At 41.4% G+C, this 25,602-nt stretch overlaps 1 protein-coding gene across 1 annotated transcript in view; it reads right to left on the reverse strand.

Moving 5' to 3' along the window:
- Positions 1 to 25,602, reverse strand: part of RB1 (RB transcriptional corepressor 1) — a 282,945-nt gene that overhangs the window by 222,855 nt on the left and 34,488 nt on the right. Inside the window, exons 3-7 of the mRNA XM_073663829.1 lie at positions 21,795 to 21,907; positions 19,912 to 20,046; positions 9,364 to 9,402; positions 6,002 to 6,069; positions 2,384 to 2,494 (exon numbers count right to left, since the gene is read on the reverse strand). Coding sequence (XP_073519930.1) covers positions 2,384 to 2,494; positions 6,002 to 6,069; positions 9,364 to 9,402; positions 19,912 to 20,046; positions 21,795 to 21,907 — 466 coding nt within the window. The remainder of the gene's footprint in view (positions 1 to 2,383; positions 2,495 to 6,001; positions 6,070 to 9,363; positions 9,403 to 19,911; positions 20,047 to 21,794; positions 21,908 to 25,602) is intronic.

The following is a 25,602-nucleotide window of genomic DNA, read 5'->3' on the forward strand; positions in this document are numbered from 1 at the left end:
TGATTCACAATCAGTGTTGCTTCATAACTGGACAGGTAGATTTCACAGAAGTGTTATTGACTTGGAGTTACATTGTGCTGTTTAAGTGTTCCCTTTATTTTTTTGAGCAGTGTAGTTTGCCTGTATAGAAGCCAGTAGTGAGGTATATCAGATATATGAATGGATAGTACAAATAGCTCTCATTACAGTGGCATGTAAAAGTTTGGGCATCCCTGGTCAAAATCACTGTTATTGTGAACAGTTAAGCAAGCTGAAGATGAAATGATTTCTAAAAGGCATATTGTTAAAGATGACATATTTCAGTTGTATTTTAGGCAAATAAATATATATTGTCTTTTTTTTTTTTTTCATTTTAAAAAATTACAATAAGGGAAATGGGTCTATGCAAAAGTTTGGGCACCCTTGGAGATGTGCGCTTTGATAATTTTGACCAAGGTTTCTGACCTTAATTAGCCTGTTAGGGTTATGGCTTGTTCACTACCATCGTTAGGAAATGCCAGGTGATAAAAATTTCCCAGCTTTGTAAAACCCAGCCTCTTCTAACTTTATGCCAAAAAGACAGCAGCCATGGGTTCTTCTAAGCAGCTGCCTAGCACTCTGAAAATGAAAATGGTGGAGGCCCATAAAGCAGGAGAAGGCTATAAGAAGATAGCAAAGTGTTTTCAAGTTGCCCTTTCCTCAGTTTGAAATGTAATTAAGAAATGTCAGTTAACAGGAACAGTGAAGGTCAAGATAAGGTCCGGAAGACCAAGCAAAATTTCAGTGAGAGCTGTTCGTATGATTGCTAGAGAGGCAAATCAGAACCCCCGCTTGACCTCAAAAGACCTACAGAAAGATTTAGCAGACTCTAGTTTTGTGGTTCATTGTTCTACTGTTCAGAGACACCTGCACAAATATGACCTTCATGGAAGAGTCATCAGAAGAAAACCTCTCCTGCAGCCTCACCATAAAATTCAGCATCAGAAGTATGCAAAAGAACATCTAAACAAGCCTGATATATTTTGGAAACAAGTTCTGTCGACCGAAAAGGTTAAAATAGAAGTCTTTGGCCACAATGATCAAAGGTATGTGTGGAGAAAAAAGGCCACCAAATTTCAGGAAAATAACATCTCACCAACTATTAAGCATGGGGGTGGATCAGTCATGCTTTGGGGTTGTGTTGCAGCTGATGGTACAGGGAACATTTCACGGGTAGAGGGAACAATGGATTCAATGAAATTTCAACAAATTCTTGATGCAAACATAACACCATCTGTAAAAAAGCTGAAGTTGAAAAGAGGATGGCTTCTACAAATGGTTAATGATCCTAAACAAACATCAAAATCCACAATAGGCTACCTCAAAAGGTGCAATCTGAAGGTTTTACAATGGCCCTCACAGTCCCCTCTTCTGAACATCAATGAAAATCTGTGGCTAGACCTCAAAATAGCAGTGCATGCAAGACGACCAAGGATCTCACAGAACTGGAAGGATTTTCCAAGGAAGAATGGATGAAAATCCCTCAAACAAGAATTGAAAGACTCTTGTCTTGCTAAAAAAGCTTTTACAAGCTGTGATACTTTCAAAATGGGGTGCTACTAGGTACTAACCATGCAGGATGCCCAAACTTTTGCATTGGTCCATTTTCCTTTTTCATCATTTTTAAAATGTAAAAGATTAAAAAATATATATTTTTTTGCCTAAAATACAAAGGAAATCTGTTATCTTTAACTTCAGGCCTTTTAGAGATCATTTCATCTTCAACTTGCTTAACTGTTCACAATAACACTAACTTTAACCAGGGGTGCCCAAACTTTTACATGCCACTGTATCTTTTTTACAACTACGCTAGCAACGTTGTTAAGAGGGCATCAGTCACATTTAGAGGAAAGGTTTCATCATTATCATAGATGGCAATTCTTTACTGTAAACGTAGTGAGATTATGGAACTCTATGCCACATTACAAGTTATGAGTACTAGACTATGTGATGAAAAATTTGATTCAAGGAACTAGTCTGATTGCTGTATATGGAGTCGGGAAGGCTTTTTTCCCGCTCATAAGTGGGATCTGCACCTATAAGGAGATTGGGAATTCTCAACCTGCTTGGTGAATGTACATTTAATTTCCTAACTTTCAGTTTACGGCTTTTTTTTGCAGGAAGGGGAATGGAACTAAACTAGTCATTCCATCATTGTTTTCTTCATATTTAAAACCATTTTAACACATAATATACCGTATTAAAAAATATATTAAAACACAATTTATAACGTATTACTATTGTTGATTCATTATAACTAATGAGGAACCAATATTCTCAGTGTCATGAACTTGAATAATTGTAGCATTATAAAAAGAACAAAACAAACAAGGTGTGTACTGGGACATATTTAGAGGTAACATACTAAATGGTTCTTTGAGAATGTCTGAGGGTGATCGCTTGATAAAATATTCCAGGACACACAGCAACAACTGGAAGGAGATTACCAGATCATCGTCCATCTGTAAAACCTTTCCTAAATAAGTTACAAAAAAAAAAAAGGAAAAATTGATAACTGTCAGTTGCAGAAAACAAAGTCATATCTTAAGACAACAAATATGTTGCGAGGACTTTTCTACACAAATCGTAAAGAAGCTTTCATCAACTGTTTACAAAATGTTATACAATCTTACATAGATCATAATAAATATATATATCACAACACAGATCATTTTTACATGAAATCCTTTCAACTGTGCAAACTACTATCGAGCGACCGCCAGCTTAAAGGGAACCTGTCACTTGATTCTTGCTGCCGAAACCAAAAGACAGCATGAATAAGAGACTGGCTGTGCAATTGCAGCCAGGTATATTTCTCTCCAAAATGCTCCCATGTTTTAAAGAAAATATAATTTGACGGGCCATCCGGTGACTGTAGACAGAGATGAGACTATAGACAGAGAGGAGGCTAGTTTGGCGCCGACCCCAGCAAACTTTTCCCCACGTCACTCCCGGTGATTGACAGGTCTCTTCCACGTGTGTACTTGGCAAGAGACGACCTGTTGCATCACACATCTGCCTTGAAACTTCCATCACAGAGTCTATCTTATTTGATAGGAAAAACAGCACAATATGCAGCACTATTATTCCAATATAAACTAGGGACACAAGGAGGACCAAACTCTATAAAAATTCAATAAGGTCTATAAGTAGCCGCCAATTTAAAGTGCAAGAGACCCAACAGTACTTTATTTCTGTTTATTACAAAAACTACAACACCGATATGAACAGAGCATTAAACAGTACTTCAGACCATCTGCTCCACAATATGGCTTCTGCATACCTTCTTTTAAAAAAGAAAGTTCCATATCAAATTTTGCAACCCAATCCACATGATATTATTAAATCGATATCTTAACACATGATGATGTTGGTAAACTTATGCTAAAAACCCATGTCAGTATTGAGGCATATTGCTTGTTTAAAGTTTTGCGTGCTATTGAAATACCCATGTTATTATCAGGACTATGACATGGCATGGCATTTCAAAGTAAGTACACCAGGTTCATCAAGTCTAAGAAATCTACTTAATGACGCCTGCTGTTGGTCTTGTGAAATCTGGTGATAAAACTGCTTTAATAATTGACAGGAGTCTCCCCTTCCCTCTTCAAAAGAGGATCCACTGCAGCTTAAAGGGGTTGTCTGGTCTAAAATGATGTGGATGGAGCGAGGCCACGCCCACTTGTCGGGCTCTGGCCGGGAGTATGCATAACACATACAGTACAGACCAAAAGTTTGGACACACCTTCTCATTTAAAGATTTTTCTGTATTTTCATGACTATGAAAATTGTACATTCACACTGAAGGCATCAGAACTATGAATTAACACATGTGGAATTATATACTTAACAAAAAAGTGTGAAACAACTGAAAATATGTCTTATATTCTAGATTCTTCAAAGTAGCCACCTTTTGCTTTGATGACTGCTTTGCACACTCTTGGCATTCTCTTGATGAGCTTCAAGAGGTAGTCACCGGAAATGGTTTTCACCTCACAGGTGTGCCCTGTCAGGTTTAAAAAGTGGGATTTCTTGCCTTATAAATGGAGTTGAGACCATCAGTTGTGTTGTGCAGAAGTCAGGTGGATACACAGCTGATAGTCCTACTGAATAGACTGTTAGAATTTGTATTATGGCAAGAAAAAAGCAGCTAAGTAAAGAAAAATGAGTGGCCATCATTACTTTAAGAAATGAAGGTCAGTCAGTCCGAAAAATTGGGAAAACTTTCAAAGTGTCTCCAAGTGCAGTTGCAAAAACCATCAAGCGCTATAAAGAAACTGGCTCACATGAGGACCGCCCCAGGAAAGGAAGACCAAGAGTCACCTCTGCTTCTGAGGATAAGTTTATCCGAGTCACCAACCTCAGAAATTGCAGGTTGACAGCAGCTCAGATTAGAGACCAGGTCAATGCCACACAGAGTTCTAGCAGCAGACACATCTCTACAACAACTGTTAAGAGGAGACTTTGTGCAGCAGGCCTTCATGGTAAAATAGCTGCTAGGAAACCACTGCTATGGACAGGCAACAAGCAGAAGAGACTTGTTTGGGCTAAAGAACACAAGGAATGGACATTAGACCAGTGGAAATCTGTGCTTTCGTCTGATGAGTCCAAATTTAAGATCTTTGGTTCCAACCACCGTGTCTTTGTGCGATGCAGAAAAGGTGAACGGATGGACTCTACATGCCTGGTTCCCATCGTGAAGCATGGAGGAGGAGGTGTGATGGTGTGGGGGTGCTTTGCTGGTGACACTGTTGGGGATTTATTCAAAATTGAAGGCATACTGAACCAGCATGGCTACCACAGCATCTTGCAGCGGCATGCTATTCCATCCGGTTTGCGTTTAGTCGGACCATCATTTATTTTTCAACAGGACAATGACCCCAAATACACCTCTAGACTGTGTAAGGGCTATTTGACCAAGAGGGAGAGTGATGGTGTGCTACGCCAGATGACCTGGCCTCCACAGTCACCAGACCTGAACCCAATCGAGATGGTTTGGGGTGAGCTGGACCGCAGAGTGAAGGCAAAAGGGCCAACAAGTGCTAAGCATCTCTGGGAGCTCCTTCAAGATTGTTGGAAGACCATTTCCGGTGACTACCTCTTGAAGCTCATCAAGAGAATGACAAGAGTGTGCAAAGCAGTCATCAAAGCAAAAGGTGGCTACTTTGAAGAACCTAGAATATAAGACATATTTTAAGTTGTTTCACACTTTTTTGCCAAGTATATAATTCCACATGTGTTAATTCATAGTTTTGATGCCTTCAGTGTGAATGTACAATTTTCATAGTCATGAAAATCCAGAAAAATCTGAATGAAAAAAATGAGATGGTGTGTCCAAACTTTTGGTCTGTGCTGTACATCACCGCCGTTCCCAGCTCAGAAACCGGTAAATCCACGCAGCGCAAAGTGCCTGCGCTGGGGCGATTCATAAGTCTGAAGTCACGTAGAGCGACTGTAGACTTTTCATTTTAGACAGGACAACACATTTAAGCTTATAATTTACCAATGCCAAGATTTTTATTTTTTTTTTTAAAGAGTCCCTAATTAAATTAAAAAAAATAATAATTATTTCAGGACTGCTGCAGTTCCTTCAATGTCAGCGCTATGATTGTTACTATTCTGTCACAGCAGATATCTTCTCTGACAGAATACTGAGAGCTGGCCGTCGATTGGCTGCAGCAGTCACGTCACATAATGCCATGCCACTGCCTGTTGACATAGCACCAATATCAAAGGAACAGTAGTGAACAACCTTTTTAAAAATAAAATGTAGACATGTAAATAAGCCTCTTTTAGATAGATTATTGAAACTGTCTAAAAGTAAAAGCTGTACTGTTCCACTGCTTTTTCATCAGAATTTATGCCATACTATAGGTGCAAAATTAATCACACAAAAAAAAAAATCACATCTAAAAAGCAGAGAATATTTGCCTATAAATGGTCAAAAAACAACAAAATTACATTTTTACTTAAATAGTCTTACCTTTAGCTAAAATGAATGTTGTCCAAGAGCATTTCAGAATGTAAAGTTTATTGCCATCTGCAGTGGCCCTGAGTGATAAATAATATGTGAACACCACATATATCACTAAGTGAAATAAAACAATACAATGAAAGCGCTTGAAAAGATCACAGTTTACATTTACCTGCAATCCAAACCTTTGCAACACAATAATGCCTCTTTTGTAGCTAACAAGTTAATAGTTGCTTTAAAAAAGTGGTCATACACTAAAGACAGAAGGTCGTTGATGATTGAACAACTGTTAAAAGGGAGTCTGTCATCCACCCAAAGTGAAAATGCATTTATATATGGGACTTGGTGCCTATAAAACAATCATACCAGTAATATACATATTTGTGTTGTAGTTGCAGATAAATTCACTTTTAATCCATATGCCATTGATGGAGTTGAATCTATGAACCTTAGGGGTGGCCAATGGCTCAGTGCACAATTACACCTTCTGATTTCTATGTCCATTACTGTCCCTGAGCTTGCTTGACAGTGCTTGCTTTTTCACAGTGAGTTCTCTCTAAATTCAAATCTCTGCTCCTGCATACGTGCACTGATACAAGAGGAGCCCAGCTATATATGTTCACAGTGCCAACATGGGTACGCACTTAGTGTGGGTGGAAGCACACTCTGATCTCCGGCTTCCATCAGTCGGTGGCTCCATTCAGGCTATGTAGTGAGTGAGCGGCTTTAGAGAGAAGCTGCGCCAACAATGCACCGGTAGTGATGAGCGAACCCGAACAGTAAAGTTCGAGGACCACACCGGACACCTAGTTTCCATACACAGTCCCCGAACAAGGACTAGTCACAGAAGTCCATGTTATTGTTTGGGTTCGGCAGCCCGTACAAAGCCAATCAACAAGCTTTTCCGGTGTGGGCTCTTCCGGCTCCATCACAGCCTGTGATTGGCCGACGTAGTATGTATAAAAAAGAAAGAAATAAAGAAGTGGGGTCCCCTCTATTTTTGATAACAAGAGCAGTTAAAACAGACAGCTGCAGGCTGCAGCTGTGAGCTGTCTGGTTTATCTTGGCTGGTTATCAAAAATAGAGGGGGTCCCACGCAATTTATTATTATTATTATTATTATTATTATTATTATTAAATAAATAATTTAAAAAAAACGAAAAACGATGTGGAGTCCCCCCTCTTTTTGATAACCAGCCAAAATAAAAGCAGACAGCTTGGGGCTGATATTCTCAGGCTGGGAAGGTCCATGGATATTTGGCCCTCCTCATCCTAAAAATAGCATCCTGCAGCTGCCACGAAAAAGGTGCATCCATTAGATGTGCCACTTTTGGCACTTTGCCCAGCTCTTCCTGCTTGCCTTGGTGCATTGGCAAGCAGGGTAATATTTTGGGGTTGATGTCAGCTGTGTAATATCCGCTGACATCAAGCCCAGGGGTTAGTAATGGAGAAGCGTCCATAAGACACCCCCATTACTAACCCCGTAGTCAAAATCAATAAACACACACACAGATAAAAGTCTTTTAATTGTAAAAAGCACTCCTTGACCCTCTTTTATCCATTTTTTACCTTTAAAAAATAAAATAATCCAAAGGGATCAACAGTAATCCATCCCACGTCACATGACGATCCCCAACATTGCTACATCCGGATGCAGTGCTGAACAATGACATCAGTATTGTGACCGCTCAGCACAGTAGCCAGAACACAATGACAGTAGCATGTGAATCCGGCTGCTGCGACGAGCACTGACATCAGTAAGCATATAGCAGTTCACAGCCGATGAACGGCGTTAACCATACTGACGTCAGCGCTCGCAACGTGAGAAATGTTTCATGCTGAGAGTGGTGTTATTAGTTTGGGAGGGGGACAATATCCATGGCCCCTTTCCAGCCTATTAATATCAGCCCACAGCTGTCTGCTTAGCCTTTGCTAGTTATTAAAAATAGGGGGGCCCCCTCGTCTTAGCCTCAGATATTCCCAATTGCTCTGGTGCGGTGGCAATCGGGGTAATTGTTTTTGGGGTTAGTAACGGAGAGGTGTCAGTCAGACACCCCCATTACAAGCCCAGTAGTATAATTAAATAAACACACACACAAAGAAAAAAAATATTTGAATAAAGACTCCCCCACACCTCATACAGCCATTTATTAATTAAATGACACCGCAAAGTAATCCAGTTTCCACGTCCATCTTCTTTGTCTCCGGCGCCTGTATATAGCAGTAAAGCTACCACTATGCACAAGCGTCGGCTGGTGAATACTCTCTCTGGCTGCTATCAGCGAGAGCAGGCGAAGCGATGACAGTAGTAGTCATCAGCTGACACCTGAAAAGCGGTAACCTTTTCACCGCCGGTCACAGCCGCTGGCTCACACGTTGTCCTCTGTGTGACAGCGTGGGAACCGCGATACCCAGTGGCTTTGATCGGCGTTGACTTCAGTAAGGTTACCGTCGGTCAGAACCGACCACTGACCACTGCTACATTGGTTCAAACTGTTACCCATTATTATAGAACATACACAACCAAACAAATGATCTTTGTAGGAAAATTATTTCATAGAAATATTATTTGTGGATCAGAGATCTTTAATTCAACAAACAGACAATATCATTACAGATTGTGGTAGTCTGTGATCAGTCTGCATAAACTCGTTTGTAGTAATATTTCACCCAAAGAATGTTGGTTATGGTTGAAAATCATCAATGCACGTTAGGATGCTTTAACGTCGCGTTCTGGCACCCATTCGGTGGTCTTGTCAAGGCTTACAAATAAACCACCCGCAAAACGGGATTCGGAAGTATGCGCCGACAGGACATAGACTATAATAGTGCCGTCAGAACAAACATGCACTCTACCGTGCATAATTTTCGAGCGTGTTCGCCTACTGGAGGCGGACATCCAGACGTAGTAGACTGTTTTTGAGTGTCCGCCTCCAGTAAGCGTATGCGCCTGAAAATGATGCAAGGCAGAGCGCACATTCGCTCTGCTGTTCCATTATAGTCTATGGCCCTGTTAGGCATACGTCCGAAACCCGTTTTTCGGGGGTTTCAGACCAGACATAAGCCCCAACAAGACCACCGAACTGGTACCGGAACGCAGTGTGAAAGCACCCTTACTTAACAGTCAGATATCCCTCTCCCATACACATAAATGACTGGCTCGGCAGAGCGAACATTCACGCGTCATCTAAGTGTGGAGAAGTTAGCTGCTGTGGCTTATTAGTCTGCAAACCAGTTCAGGAGGCCCCCATACAGATTAGATGATTGGCGAGTTTAGCTGACTTATCTAATGTGTATGGGGACCTATAGCCAGGATGTTTGACTTCAGACAACATAATAATTATGAATAAAGATGATAAAATTATACTCACAGATTATTTGTCTGGTCCCAGAAAATGTTGTCAAAGGTCCTTAACAGAAAACAAATTTCAAACAATTACTTTGTTTTACAAATACAATGTCAACATTTTCATTGAGGACTCTTGTTGCACAAGTAAAATTAAATTTCCTTATAGATTGTAAGCCTGCGAGCAGCAGGACCCTCACTCTTCCTATAACTGTTGAACTATGTGTTACTTTGTGATGTCTGTATTGTCTGTACATTTCCCCGCTTAATTGTAAAGTGCTTCACAATATGTTGTCGCTATAGAACTAAACTAAAAGTATTATTGTTATTATTATTAGCATTATTATTATTATTATTATTATTATTATTATTAAATGTCATACTGGTAAGAATAGTTAGAATTGCAAAGAAAAGTACTGGGTAAAGTAACAATGCCGATGTGTAAACAAATCTGGCAACAATGGGAATGCAATTAGATAGTTTTCTAGCATCTGCATATGAGGACCTGTCCACCCCTCCTCCATCCACCAAACAATATGATTTTCAGCAAATCCTTGCATTCTACATAAAATAATTTGAGGCTATGTGCCCACGATGCAGAAATGAAGCAGAAAATTTCTGCAGCATTTCTGCCTTCTCCCTGGCAGAAAAAACGCATGCAGATTGTGCATGCGTTTTTCCTGCAGAATACATGCGGATTCACATGCGTTTCCGCATGCAGATTGACAAGCACTTTCCAGGCGATAGCATCACTTGGAAAGTGCTTGATAACTAGGTCACACTGTATAAATCCATGCAAACAGCATGGATTTATACAGTGTGAACCGTAAAAATTAAAACAAATAAAGCTATACTCACCCCTGAGGCCCCGGCGTGGCTGCAGCGCTGCTTCCTGGCTGCCGGCATATCGCGAGACAGAGCGGTGAAGGGCCTGCGGTCACATGACTGTGACGTCACCGAAGGTCCTTCAGCGCTGCTGGCATTCAGAGAGAAGCCTTCGGAAAGGTGAGTATAAACTTTATTTGTTATTTTATTCTTTTTTTACAGGTACAATGGTACCCAGGTCTGGATGAGAGTCTCCTCTCCTCCAGAACTGGGTACCATCCGCACATAGAGACGCATAGAAGCCGCTTGTAAAAATGTACAGTCGCGGTTTCTGTGCATCTCAATGCAAGTCAATGGCGGGAATTCCGCTGCGCTTCCGCAAAATTAAATGACATGCTGCGGATTTTTGTACGCAGCATAAACGCTGCGGAAAAATCCGCAGCATGTGCATAGAACATGCGGAATCCCCTTGGGGACCATGGGGTGCGGATTACCTAGCGTTTCACAAGCGTTTCCGCTGCGGAAATTCCGCAGCATAAACGCTTGAAAAACACTACGTGGGCACACAGCCTGAGCCTTCTTTCTTAGAATCTTGCATGCTACTCTTCAGTTATTTGTTCTTCAAACATAAATATATTACAACCACAATTCCAAAAAAGTTGGGATGCTGTATAAAATATAAAGAAAAGAATGCAATGAATTGGAAATTTTTATAGCCATATTTTACTCACAACAGAAGATAGAACACAGATCAGAAGGTGATATTTACACATTTTTTCCCCTCATTTGAAAAAAATTAACTGATTTAGAAATTTATGGCAGCAACACATCTGAAAAAAGTCGGTACAGGGCCCTGTGTATCATTGTGTACATGCCATCTTTTTCTTCTTCTTTTCTTTTTTTTTTTTTTTTTTTTTTTTTTTACAGTCAGGACTGCAGGCGGCCAGTTCATCACCTGAGCTTTTTTTTCTGTGAAATCATGCTGTTGTGATGGATGTAGTATGTGCTTTACCGTTGTCTTGCTTAAATATGCACTATACCTTCCCCGAAATCGACATTGTCTGGATGGTAGAATGTTGTTCTAAAACGCATTGATGGTGCTTTCAAGATATATAGCTTATACATTCCATAGACACTGATGCAGCCCCATACCATCAGAGATGCAGGCTTCTGAACCGTGTGCTGATGACAAGCTGGATCGTCCTTCTCCTCTTTTAATCCGCACTATACGGCGACCATTGTTTCCATAAAAAAACTTCATATTTTGATTCATCTTGCCACAGAACAGTTTTCCATTTTTCCTAACTACACTATAAATGAGCTTTGGCCCAAAGATAGCAGTGTTTCTGGATTGTGCCAAAATATTGCTTCCTTTCTGCATGATCGAACTTTAACTTGCATTTTTGGATTGCACGGCGAACTGTGTTCACAGACAGGGCTGTGTAGTCGAAGTCGTAGTGGGTGTCCATTTTGGTGGAGTCGGAGTCTGTATAAAATGGACCAACTCCTAAAATATATACTAAATTGGGTACAGTAGTTCAATGCAGTTTGCGGGGAATATTTTTTCATAAGAATATGGGAAAGTTATGAAATGTTCTATAAACGTCTGTCCTATTCCTGATCTAAGGGTCTAGACTTTTAGCTGAGATGAATCTGTGCTGCTGTTTATGTACATGATAAGTAGTGAAGCTCCTCCTCTACAGATAAGGGGAAAAAAACAAACCCACAGGGAAGGAATGCCTGCACTCATCTCAGAACTGCTGGAGTGAACAGGAAAGCAGGATTAAGAACAAAAAAGAACAGGTTTTGCTATTATAACTGATAATGCTTCAAACACGATAAGTACAATTAAACTGATGAATGAGAATAATGAAGGTGAATAGCAGCGAAAAGAACATTTCAGATTCAGTATGTTCGAGAGGGAAGGCCAAATAACGTAATATCTGTTTGTTCCCATAACGGAGGAACAAACAGATATTACTACAGAAGAACAACAAAATGATTCTTTACAATTAGATTATCTTGTTGAAGCTATTCACACCTCTCTCCAATTGATCACATGTGCTGTGTTGTGAACACGCTGCAGCTGGCAATAAGAGATAATCTGCAAGAGGGACATGCTGCAACTCTGATTAGCAAAGTGAGGAAATTGGCTATTGCTGACAGAACCCCTAAAATTGAGTCCATCTTGAAGACACGTGCTGGAAAAGGGGCAATTGTGGAATTACAAAATTTTTCACTTGCTGTCAAAGAACTAGAAGAGTTCAATCGTTCATCAAAACTGACTTTTGCATGAGGCAATTCCTTAATACCCTGAAATTGTTAGAGATGTTGCCCATGTGGTTACTGCTTTGCCACCGACCCAAGTTAGTGTAGAGAGGTTGTTCTCTAGCCTTAAAATAATTAGGTCAGATTACTTACTGCATAGTGTATAATAAATTGTAAATATTGTGGTAGGCCGACTCGCTCGGCCACTTCCGGAAGTAGACTCAGGAACCCAGGTTTTCTTTGCAGGCTTTATTAACAGCATAAAGGTCTGCACTCCAGCAAAATAAATACAGCTTACTTGGCTAGGCAACAAAACAAAAGATAAACTATAGCACAGTCCATATATGTGTGTGCGGGTCGCTCACACAGGTTATGTCTAGCCTTCAGCTCCCTCCTGAGCTATGGCTTTCCAGTCTGGAGACCTTGCCTCTCCAAACACAATTCAAAGAAAAAAAACCAGGACTGAACATTTAAACGATGATCAGCCACACCCTGAGGTGGAGGTATGGGGAATGACGTCCCTCCCATCACTATGTCATTCCCCTAAAACCACGCCATTTAAGTGAGTTAACCCACCAGCATATAACATGCTGGCAGAAAGTCCACTGGTTTCAGTTCACACAGGCTAGCAACCTGTGCGACATATACCTCCCCTCATATACCATACCATTGACTCTGTCACATATTCCCCCCCTCTGCCCAGTGATGTACCTCACCGGTCCAAGCCTCTCAATGAGTTCATCGACGCGGGGCATCGGGTAAGCGTCACACTTGGATACCTCATTTAGCCGGCGATAATCATTACAAAACCTCCACTCTCCGTTGGGTTTTGGCATGAGGACGATGGGGCTCGACCATCCACTCTTTGACTCCTCTATCACACCGAGGTCTAACATCCTCTTCACCTCGGCCGAGATCACCTCCCTGGCGTGCTTCAGGAATCCTGTATGGCTTCAGGTTCACCCTTATATGCGGCTCTGTTAACACATCATGTTCTACCACCTGGGTATGCCCTGGCAACTCTGAGAACAGGTCCCAATTCTGCTGGAGCAGTTCTCGACACTGTTGCTTCTGGGCTGGCGAAAGGGTCTCCACTATCGTGACATCTTCTACCTGGCCTTCGGGAGTAGCTCCCAGGCAAGGAGTTCCCACGGTTTCTCGATCTCGCCACGGCTTGAGCAGGTTTACATGGTACACCTGGTGTGGCTTTCTTCGGCTTTCTGTAGTTCACTTCACAGAGCTTCTCCACCACCTCATATGGGCCTTGCCACTTGGCCAGAAACTTACTTTCAATGGTGGGAATAAGAACCAGGACGCGATCCTCAGGTAGGAACTGTTCTCAGCCTTGCCGACCGGTTATAGACCCTCGCCTGGGCTTCCTGAGCCTGGAGGAGATGTTCCTTCACGATGGGCATCACCTTCGCCATTCTCTCCTGTAACTGGGCGACATGTTCGATGATGCTCTGGTGGGGCGTGACCTCGGTCTCCCAGGTTTCCTTGGCGATGTCTAGGAGACCTCTTGGATGCTGTCCATACAGGAGCTCAAATGGACAGAAGCCAGTGGAGGCTTGAGGAACTTCTCTGACAGAGAAAAACAGAAATGGGAGCAGGTAGTCCCAGTCTCGCCCATTCTTTTCAACGACCTTCTTGAGCATCGCCTTTAAGGTCTTATTGAAGCGTTCCACTAAGCCGTCCGTCTGCGGATGATAAACTGAGGTCCGAATCTGGGCAATCTGAAGGACTCTGCACATCACCTTGCTCTCAAGAAGGGGGTTCCTTGGTCTATCAAAATCTCTTCTGGCAGACCTGTCAGAGCAAAAATATGAACTAGCTCTCGGGCTATACTTTTACTGGACGAGTTCCTTAGGGGTACCGGGTCGCATAGCCCATGTCCATGACCACGAGGATGTATTGGTGGCCCCGGTCAGATTTAACTAAGGGACCCACAAGGTCCATGGCAATCCTCTCAAAGGGAACCTCTATGACAGGTAGTGGAACTAAGGGACCAGGGAAGTGGGAGGTGGGTGCGGTTATCTGGCAGGTGGTGCAGGACCTACAATAGTTTAAGATTTCTCGATAACATCCTGGCAATTTTTAGAGACTCAGACGCTCACAGATTGGGGGGGGGGGGGGGCTTCTGATCATCTGCTTCTGAGAAACTCTGCCTAAAACATGCTTCTTTTTTTTTTTTTTTAATACACACTCATGTGACTTATCTGAAAATTGACCCTCAGATGTTTTTCATAAGTGTCACTTAATTTTCCAGCCTTACGTTATCTGTCCAAACATTTTTTTGTTGTGTTGCTGCCTTCAATATCCAAATTAAACTTTCTACAAGTTAATTTTGTAAAAAAATGAAATGGAAAACTGTCTGACTTTCTTCTAATGATAAATGATCTATGTTCTTTGTGAATAAAATACTCTTATAAGAAATTTTAAAATCACTGCAAACTTCTTTTTTATTTACATTTTACACAACTTTTTTGGAATAGAGGTTGAACGAAATTAACCCTGCTGGTGTTACCATGTCCACTGTGCTGATGGTATAATGGATAGACTAATGTAAAGGCAAATAGCAAAAACCAGGTTGCAAAGTTTATTCATACATTTCTCGGAGGAATAACAGGAACAGCACAATACAGGTTCTAGGAAGGGGACCTTTTCTCATAGGAAGCGATTTGCAATCAAATGCAATATTTTGGGTTTTTTCTCCCCTGCTCTGCAGTTTCAGTGACGAGTGCTACTTTGAGATATATCAGTCTTAGTAACACTAACTACTGTCAGGATTATGCTTTCCACAGGCCTGTCAATAATATTATTATTATAGCGCCATTTATTCCATGGAGTTTTACGTGTAAAAGGGGGCATACATAATAAAAACAAGAACAATACAAGTCACCAACTGGTACAGGAGGAGAGGACCCTGCCCGCGAGGGCTCCCTGTCTACATGGGATGGGTGAGGATACAGCAGGTAGGTGACTGTACCTGAATGAGAGAGATCACTCTGGACATTTAGCATTGTACTCGCATTACTAGCTTGTACCTGAACACGCAGCATCTCAGACACAGATTGCAGTATACTCAAACAGTTCTGTGTGAATACAGCACACACCTCTGCCCTTCCCATGTAATTACCAGCTCAGTGACGCTACAATGTGCAGACAATGCTATTTACAAAGGACACTACAAGTTTTTAAAAAAAAGATCATAGTAACTCTGGACACAATATCTACCTCTTCATTCAGCCTATCCTATGAAATATTGTAGGCTGAATTTACACAGTTGTTACAGAAATTTGTGCAACTTTCCCTTTCATTTATATAAGGCTTGAAAAAAATTATCTATTTGCTCCCACTCTGGTCCTCTGCACACAGTGTGCGCTCCGAAGAGTAGACATATATCGACGCTGCTCAAAACATCTTGCTAGTGAAGGCAGTGGGTGCGAATGTGCAGATTAAGGACAGGAGTGTTAACTTGGGAGATACGACTGCGCATGCGCCGCCGGAGCCATTTTTCTTGGAGAGAATGTTCTGGACCATAGCAATTATTGTGCCGCCGTGATATTTAAAATAGGAGGCACATCACTGACTGACCAGTGCCCTCTCATTCACACAGGAGGATGAATAAGGGACGATAGAACTGAGATAAGACCCTGCCCACAGGCCGCCCTGATGCATGAAGATATCATTAAATTAAAACTTCACACAAAGATTCACATAAGCCACCACACGGATTTCTTCACCGCAGGTATCATTTTAATCAGAAGCACAGCGCCAATTTGGCTATGTGTGTACTTTACTTAAAGAGAACCTGTCAGCAGGATTGTGGAAAGTAAAGTAAAAATAAATCTTGTTTAAGTAGTGCCAAAGTGCTTTATAGAAATTATCATGCTGTCCTGATTTGGACTCTATCTAAATTCCCTATAAATATGCGTAGAAGGAACCCGAGCACCCAAAGGAAACCCACAGAATCACAGGGAGAACATACAAACTACTTGCAGATGTATCGCTGCCCACACAGTGCAAAAGATTTACAATTGTCCATCATGATAGGCTGAACATGGAGCAGCCACTTTAAAGTGAGCCCAGGGCTTCGGGTGTTATTCCCATCTCTGCCTTTCAGCTTCTAGTTACCAGATATGAGAGGAGCGGTTTCAAAAATAGATGGAATATGCTGTTGGTGTAACTCCAGAGTTGGGGACGTAACATCCCTTGCTGTGTTATGTTGCTTCTGTAACTCTCATTCATTTCTGTAGGAGTTACCTAAACAGCGGAGCACAGCAGCACTCAGCTGATCTCGTAATCTCCCCACTGGTGGCCAGAAACAAGTTATTCCCGTCTTTGCCAGGCAGCAATATGCAGAGTTGGGAATAACCCTTTCAATCCAAAGCCTATTTACTGTCATTTTGTGACTTTAAGACACTTTTTAGCAGCAAAAAACCTTACTTAAAATAAAGGTCTGTATATATCTTATAGTTCAGAGTTCATTTAAAAAAAAAAAAAAAACACCACCGACACAGTGTCCATCACAATCACTGAGAGAACTATGTGGCATCACAGTTTTCCCTGTGCCCGACACTGATCAGTCTCTGAAGATGCATGGTTGCTGCAGGTCCTGACTACAAAAAGGACCTTTCAGGTCAAGTGATCAGTCACATGCCTGGAAGAAAATTCACAATTTGGTAGTGTATACACTGTGGGAATTAGGTGTTTGTTTTTAAAGTGCACACTGTCAGGTGTGTGCCATTACACTGAGTAAAATGATACCTTTGATGATGAAATCTGTCCAGTGCTTCTTTTAAGCTGCGTGCCCACGATGCGTTTTTCATGCGCTTCCGCTGCGGAATTTCCGCAGCGGAAAAGCATCGAAAACGCTTGGTAATCCGCACCCCATGGTCCCCAATGGCATTCCGCAATGTTAATGCACATGCTGCATATTTTTCCGCAGCGTTTCTGCAGCGCTCATAAATCCGCAGCATGTTCATTAATTTTGCGGAAGCGCAGCGTAAGCGCCGCCATTGACTTGCATTGAGACGCATATAATCCGTGTCTGTACATTTGTACACGCGGATTATATGCGTTTCAATGTGCGGATGGTACCCAGTTCTGGAGGAGAGAAGACTCTCATCCAGACCTGGGTACCATTGTACCTGTGAAGAAAAGAATAAAAGAATAAATAAAGTTTATATTCACCTGTCCGGCGGCTTCTCTCTGCTTGCCGGCAGCGCTCATCTTCCAGGACCTGAGATGACGTTGCGGTCATGTGACTGCAGGCTGTCTCACGAGAGCCCGGCAACCAGGAAGAAGCCAGGACGAGCGCGACAGCACACGCGGCGGGGGATCGGGGGTAAGTATAGCTTTATTTTTTTATTTTTACAGTCACACTATATAAATCCATGCCGTTTGCATGGATTTATACAGTGTGACCTAGTTGTCAAGCACTTTCCAAGTGATGCTATCGCCTGGAAAGCGCTTGTCATCTGCATGCGGAAACGCATGTGAATCCGCATGTGGATCCGCATGTATTCTGCAGGAAAAACGCATGCACAATCTGCATGCGTTTTTTCTGCCAGGGAGATGCAGAAATGCTGCAGAAATTTTCTGCTTCATTTCTGCATCGTGGGCACATAGCCTTATAATCTTTATTTTCAGCTCGTGCTTGTGCTTTATATGCTCGTGCTTTGGGGCGGCCTGTGGGGAGGGGCGGTAACTGGTGCTCTCATTATGTATTCATATGTCTGCCTTCTGACAGGTCACTGTGCTTTCAGCGACCTGCCTACTATTTTAAATACTGCCTTAGTAATTTCTGTGCCAAACGTGAAATTTACATAAACCAAAATGGCCTCCATCGCCCGCGCATGCAAAGTAGCACTTCTCGGTTGCCAAGAGAGGCTACTGCGCACGCGCCATTTTGCTGGAGGAAAAAGATATTTGCCTGCAGCAATATGCCGCCGCGCATGTGCAGTAGCATCTCTCGGCAACCAAGAAGTGCTACTGCGCAAGCAGCGGGGGCCATATTGCTGCAGGCAAATCTTTTTTTCCTCCTGGAAAATGGTATTTGACTTTTTTGGTATAGCATAATACTACAAAAATGGGAAACAGCAGTCTTGCATTAACCCCTTTACAGCCTGGGGCGTAATAGTACCCCATGTTAAGCGCGGGCTCCGGCGCTGAGCCCACACTGAACCGGGCACATGTCAGCTGATTTATACAGCTGACATGTGCCCGCAACAGCCGCGGGTGGAATCACGATCCACCCGTGGCTGTTAACATGTTAAATGCCACTGTCAATCTCTGACAGCAGCATTTAACAGCGCCGCGCCGGAAACGCGTCACTTACCCCGCCCATTGGTGACCCCGTCACGTAATCGCGGGTCACTGATGGGTGGGCATGACAACCCTGGGTCTGCAGCAAACCCCAGTGGTTGTCATGTAAAGATCGCTATGAGCGCCACCTAGTGGTCGGCGCTCATAGCACAGGAGCATTTCTGCTACATAGAGGTGATCTGCTCATCACCTATATGCAGAGGCGATAGGACAGTTGCTGCTTCTATAGTCTCCTATGGAGACTATAAAAGCAAGCAAAAAGTGAAAAAAATGTTTTTAAAAATATTAAAACAATTAAAAAATATATAAAAGTTTAAATCACCCCCCTTTCGTCCCATTCAAAATAAAATAATAAAATCCCACATACACATATTTGGTATCGCCGCTTCAGAATCGCCCGATCTATCAATATAAGAAAAGAATTAATCTGATCGGTAAACGGCGTAACGAGAAAAAAATTATACACGCCAGAATTACGTTTTTTGGTCGCCGCAACATTGCAATAAAATGCAATAACGGGCGATCAAAACATCGGATCTACCCCAAAATGATATCAATAAAACTTCAGCCCTCACCCGGCCCCATATCCCGAAAAATGGAGACGCTACTGGTCTTGGAAAAGGGTTTTTTTTTTTTCTTTTTTTAAGCAAACTTTGGATTTTTTTTTCACCACTTAAATAAAAAAGAACCTATACATGTTTGGCATCTACAAACTCGTAATGACCTGGAGAATAAGAATGGCAGGTCAGATTTAGCATTCAGTGAACGTGGTAAAAAAATAAAATTAAAAAAAACCCACATCTGTGGTATTGCACTTTTTTTGCAATTTCACCGCACTTGGAATTTTTTTCCCGTTTTCCCGTACACGATATGGTAAAACCAGTAATGTCGTTCAAAAGTACAACTCGTCCCGCAAAAAATAAGCCCTCACATGGCCATATTGACTGAAAAATAAAAACGCTATGACTCTGGGAAGAAGGGGAGCAAAAAAAGAAAATGCAAAAACGGAAAATCCCAGGGTCCTTAAGGGATTAATTTCAAAATTAAAAAACGTAACAAAAGAAATAATGTGATTGCTAAACTTGGCAATAAATCAAGCAAATCATGAACATAAACAATTTTTCAGCAATTCTTTAAAAAAGCTAGCATTTACCTCTGAAATTTTTGGTACAAGTGGCAAGTTGTTTCATATTTTTTCTTAAGCTTCGAGACTGCATTGTCAACTTTGGTGCTCAGATTATCCATGTTGATATCAATTTGATTCAAAAGCCCAAAACATCTGCTGACACTGAGAAAAAAAATGGAAATTAAGGTGATGTTAAAGAAAAAAAAAAAAGGAATTTCAACGCAAGTACACTGTGTTCCAAATTATTATGCAAATAATATTTTCTCAGATTTTCCCAAATTACCTATATGAATTGCAGTCATTGTAATTTTCCAGTCAAATAACTATTAGAGTACAATTGAAAGGTTTTTGTACAAACTGCCAATAACAGTATATTTTTAAAAAAATAAAAACACTCAAACTGCATGTTCCAAATTATTATGCACAGCAGAGTTTTCAACCTTTTCATTTTAATAAAGAACAAAAAAATGGTCATTTTTGAAATTATAAGCATTAGCAGGTTATTACAAACTGAAATCAAACAGTTTTCAACTCAAAACTTTATTCTAGGCGATGTTACATTTGCACATAGGACCCCTTGTTCGAAAGGAGCTTCTGAACTCTCTCGTCCATTGAATTTGTCAGGTTTTGGATGGTTTCTGCTTTAATTGTTTTGCATGAGGACAGAATACCCTCCCAGAGCTGTTGCTTAGATGTGAACTGCCTCCCGCCATCATAGACACTCCTTTTGATGATGCTCCAGAGGTTCTCAATGGGGTTGAAGTCAGGGTCGCATGGGGGCCACACCATAAGTTTGTCCCCTTTTATGCCCACAGCAGCCAGAGATGCAGATGTGTTATGTGCAGCATGAGACGGGGCATTATCATGCATGAAAATGATCTTGCGGCGGAATGCACGGTTCTTCTTCTTGAACCATGGAAGGAAGTGCTGTTTGAGAAACTCAACATACATTATGGAGTTCATCTTTACCCCTTCAGGGATCCTAAAAGGGCCGACAATCTCTCTCCCCATGATTCCAGCCCAAAACATTACTCCACCTCCTCCTTGTTAGCGCCGTAGCCGTGTTTGCATGGGGTGTCCATCAACCAGCCATCCTCCACTCCATCCATCTGGACCATCGAGATCATTTCATGCATGATAATGCCCCGTCTCATGCTGCACATAACACATCTGCATCTCTGGCTGCTATGAGCATAAAAGGGGACAAACTTATGGTGTGGCACCCATGCTCCCCTGACCTCAACCCCATTGAGAACCTCTGGAGCATCATAAAAAGGAGTGTCTATGATGGCGCGAGGCAGTTCACATCTAAGCAACAGCTCTGAGAGTATTCTGTCCTCATGCAAAACAATTGAAGCAGAAACCATCCAAAACCTGACATTCAATGAATGAGAGAGTTCAGAAGCTCCTTTCGAACAAGGGGTCCTATGTGCAAATGTTACATCACCTAGAATAAAGTTAGGAGTTGAAAACTGTTTGATTTCAGTTTGTAATAACCTGCTAATGCTTATAATTTCAAAAATGACCATTTTTTTGTTCTTTATTAAAATGAAAAGGTTGAAAACTCTGCTGTGCATAATAATTTGGAACATGCATTTTGAGTGCAGTTTGAGTGTTTTATTTTTTTTTAAATATACTGTTATCATAGGCAGTTTGTACAAAAACCTTTCAATTGTACTCTAATAGTTATTTGACTGGAAAATTACAATGACTGCAATTCATATAGGTAATTTGGGAAAATCTGAGAAAATATTATTTGCATAATAATTTGGAACACAGTGTAGAGATAAAGGCCTGGTGGTTCCACTATATATTTCATACATCATTGCATATATCAGTTCTATGATAAGAGCAGTGATCGTTGACCATAAGAGAAAGTTGACACATGCATCAAGAGAATGAAAGCTTACCTTACATCTAAAGCCCGTAGAAGTTCAGTAAACGTGTAAGTCATATCATCAGAATTGACGGAGGTGATAAACAGGCAAAGTCCCAAAGCTTCAAAGTTTCCTAGCGTGTCCCGCTAACGAGCAGAAATTAACTTCGTTAGTACAGGTTGCCCACTGGTTTTGAATTAAGAAACATTCAAAAAGCACATAAAAAACCTTTTGGCTATGTTCACATGCAGTTTTGTTTTGTTTTTTGTTGCTGCTTTTTTTAATGCAAATACAGTACCAGCAAAAACTGAGATTTCAGAGATCTCATGCACACACTTGTTTTTTTATTTTCCTGATCATTTTATAAATCTGCAGCATGTCAGAAAGTGAAAAAATGTTACAAAAAAAAATGCAACAAACGCTTTTCAGCGTTTTTGAAGCATTTTTTTAGTGAATAACACTAACTTTATTAAACATATACTGCAGACCATGGGTCTCAAACACGCAGCCCATTGTGATGCCCAAAGGCCCCTGAGACGATTGTGGCCTGATATCGGCGTTCCTTTCCAACTTAATGTGCGTCCTCAGACGCATAATCAATTCAAATGTATTGCAGTGTGGAGACCAGCTCTCTGCACCGCAATACCAGCCACGGGCCAATCAGAGGCGGGCAAATCCGTCATGGCCACGCATGACATCACGGTCATGCGCCGCCCCGGCTGAGGAGGAGGAAGAGGACACTATTCACCGAGGGAGCGAGGACAGGTGAGAAGGATTTTTTGTGTGTGTGTAAAGAGCGACAGAATGTGGGACATTGTTACAAGTACAAGATGGGGACATCACTACAAGATGGGGACCCATTATTACAAGACAGGGGACATTAATACAGGACGGGGATATTACTATAGGTTGAAGGACATTATTACAGGCCAGGGGACATTACAGGATTGGGGCCAGTACTACTATACGGGACTTATTGTAAAACAACAATATTGTATGGGGTCAACTGAGAAACAAAAACAAAAAAAAAAGGAAAACATTTTTTAAAAAAATATTCAAAATAAAAGTATGAAAAAATAAATATTTGCCCACTAAAAATGCTGTTTAATGTAAAAAGTGAAGTAACAAAGAAGACCTGTACCATAACCCATATGATAAACACCATTTAAAAAAATTAAAAAATGCCAAAAAAAAAAAAAAATCATCCAAAAGTCATATAGAAAAATAATGGTATCACTGAAAAAGTCATATTCTCCCGCATAGGATGCAGCCAGTCATATTGAATTTTTTTTCTATGTGCGGCCCATTTACCCGGCTGAGTTTGAGACCTCAGCTGTAGACAAAGCACACATGTAATCTGCACCCAAAAACACACATCAAAAACACAGCAAAACAGGTGTTTTGATCACACTGTCTTTACTACCAAGAGAGCAGGTTTTGGCTTCCGTTGAAGAAAAAACACACAGAAAAAACGCTGAGTGTGAATATAGCCTACAATTGTGTGGTAATGGGCCACTGCAGTAGGCAGAGTTTTGGCTACACGTGGCCAGCCGCAGTATTTGGTCTCCCTTAAATGTAATGCATATGACAAAACATATACAGTGGGTATGGAAAGTACTCAGACCCCTTTAAATTTTTCACTCTTTGTTTCATTGCAGCCATTTGGTAAATTTTAAAAAGTTCATTTTTTTCTCATTAATGCACACTCTGCACCCCATCTTGACTGAAAAAAAACAGAAATGTAGAAATTTTTGCAAATTTATTAAAAAAGAAAAACTGAAATATCACATGGTCATAAGTATTCAGACCCTTTGCTCAGTATTGAGTAGAAGCCCCCTTTTGAGCTAGTACAGCCATGAGTCTTCTTGGGAATGATGCAACAAGTTTTTCACACCTGGATTTGGGGATCCTCTGCCATTCTTCCTTGCAGATCCTCTCCAGTTCCGTCAGGTTGGATGGTGAACATTGGTGGACAGCCATTTTCAGGTCTTTCCAGAGATGCTCAATTGGGTTTAGGTCCGGGATCTGGCTGGGCCAGTCAAGAATGGTCACAGAGTTGTTCTGAAGCCACTCCTTTGTTATTTTAGCTGTGTGCTTAGGGTCATTGTCTTGTTGGAAGGTGAACCTTCAGCCAAGTCTGAGGTCCAGAGCACTCTGGAAGAGGTTTTCATCCAGGATATCTCTGTACTTGGCCGCATTCATGTTTCCTTCAATTGCAACCAGTCGCCCTGTCTCTGAATCTGAAAAACACCCCCATAGCATGATACTGCCACGTTTCACTGTTGGGATTGTATTGGGCAGGTGATCAGCAGTGCCTGGTTTTCTCCACACATACCGCTTAGAATTATCACAAAAAAAGTTCTATCTTCGTCTCATCAGACCAGAGAATCTTATTTCTCATAGTCTGGGAGTCCTTCACGTGTTTTTGAGCAAACTCTATGCGGGCTTTCATATGTCTTGCACTGAGGAGAGGCTTCCGTCGGGCCACTCTGCCATAAAGGACCGACTGGTGGAGGGCTGCAGTGATAGTTGACTTTGTGGAACTTTATCCCATTTCCCTACTGCATCTCTGGAGCTCAGCCACAGTGATCTTGGGGTTCTTCTTTACCTCTCTCACCAAGGCTCTTCTCCCACAATTGCTCAGTTTGGCTGGACGGCCAGGTCTATACAAACTTCTGGTGGTCCCAAACTTCTTCCATCTAAGGATTATGGAGGACACTGTGCTCTTAGGAATCTTGAGTAATGCAGAAATTCTTTTGTAACCTTGGCCAGATCTGTGCCTTGCCACAATTCTGTCTCTGAGCTCCTTGGGCAGTTCCTTTGAGCTCATGATTCTCATTTGGTCTGACATGCGCTGTGAGGTCTTATATAGACAGGTGTGTGCTTTCCAAATCAAGTCCTATCAGTTTAATTAAACACAGTTGGACTCCAATGAAGGAGTAGAACCATCTCAAGGAGGATCAAAAGGAAATGGACAGCTGGTGACTTAAATATGAGTGTCTGAGCAAATGGTCTGAATACTTATGACTATGTGAGATTTCAGTTTTTCTTTTTTAATAAAGTTGCAAAAAAATCTACATTTTTTTTCAGTCAAGAAGGGGTGCAGAGTGTACTTAAATGAGAAAAAAATGAACTTTTTAGAATTTACCAAATGGCAGCAATGAAACAAAGAGTGAAAAATTTCCGTACCCACTGTAGATCTTATATCACAAGATTAAAAGATCACTCTGAATACCACCATTACAGATCTTGCACAAGCATGTGCTATTTTATGCAAAGTAATTAAAAATTGTTTATATCTCTATTTAGAATATAATAACAAGTAAAGAAGTCAATCAAAACTTCAAAATCTTAAAAAGTGCAGCCTGAGGTTGAACTATAGGTGGAAGTTAAAGGGAAGTTTTCAGTAGAATCAACCCTCCTAAGCAGTCTATATGGCCCTGTAGGTCATAGGAAGCTGAATAAAATGATATCATAATATATGTGATCCGATGTCTTATTCCAAAGTAATCCATGTTTTTTGTATATGTAAATGACCTATTCCAGGCAATGGGGGCGGACACTGATCTGCATGAGAATCTGCCTCTAAGGATTATCTTAAATTGTGGGGGGCGTTAAAAGTGTGATGTGTAATGGTTACCAGTGTGATATATAATGGCTGCTCTCTGCTCTTCTGATCTCACTGCAGAGCGGTGTGTGATTATACCTGACACATCCGCAGGTTCCTCTCAGCTTCAACTTAAAGATCACAAGCAGTCAGTGTTGCAATATAGCAGAGCTGTGAGAGCAGCAGCTGCTAACATATTTGTTATGAGATAAATCTACGCTCTACTGTGTCCTG

This window comes from Phyllobates terribilis, unplaced genomic scaffold (genome assembly GCF_046119375.1).
Source record: "Phyllobates terribilis strain yellow unplaced genomic scaffold, ASM4611937v1 Scaffold_2__4_contigs__length_985480577, whole genome shotgun sequence".
In the NCBI taxonomy this organism is placed as follows: Eukaryota; Metazoa; Chordata; class Amphibia; order Anura; family Dendrobatidae; genus Phyllobates; species Phyllobates terribilis.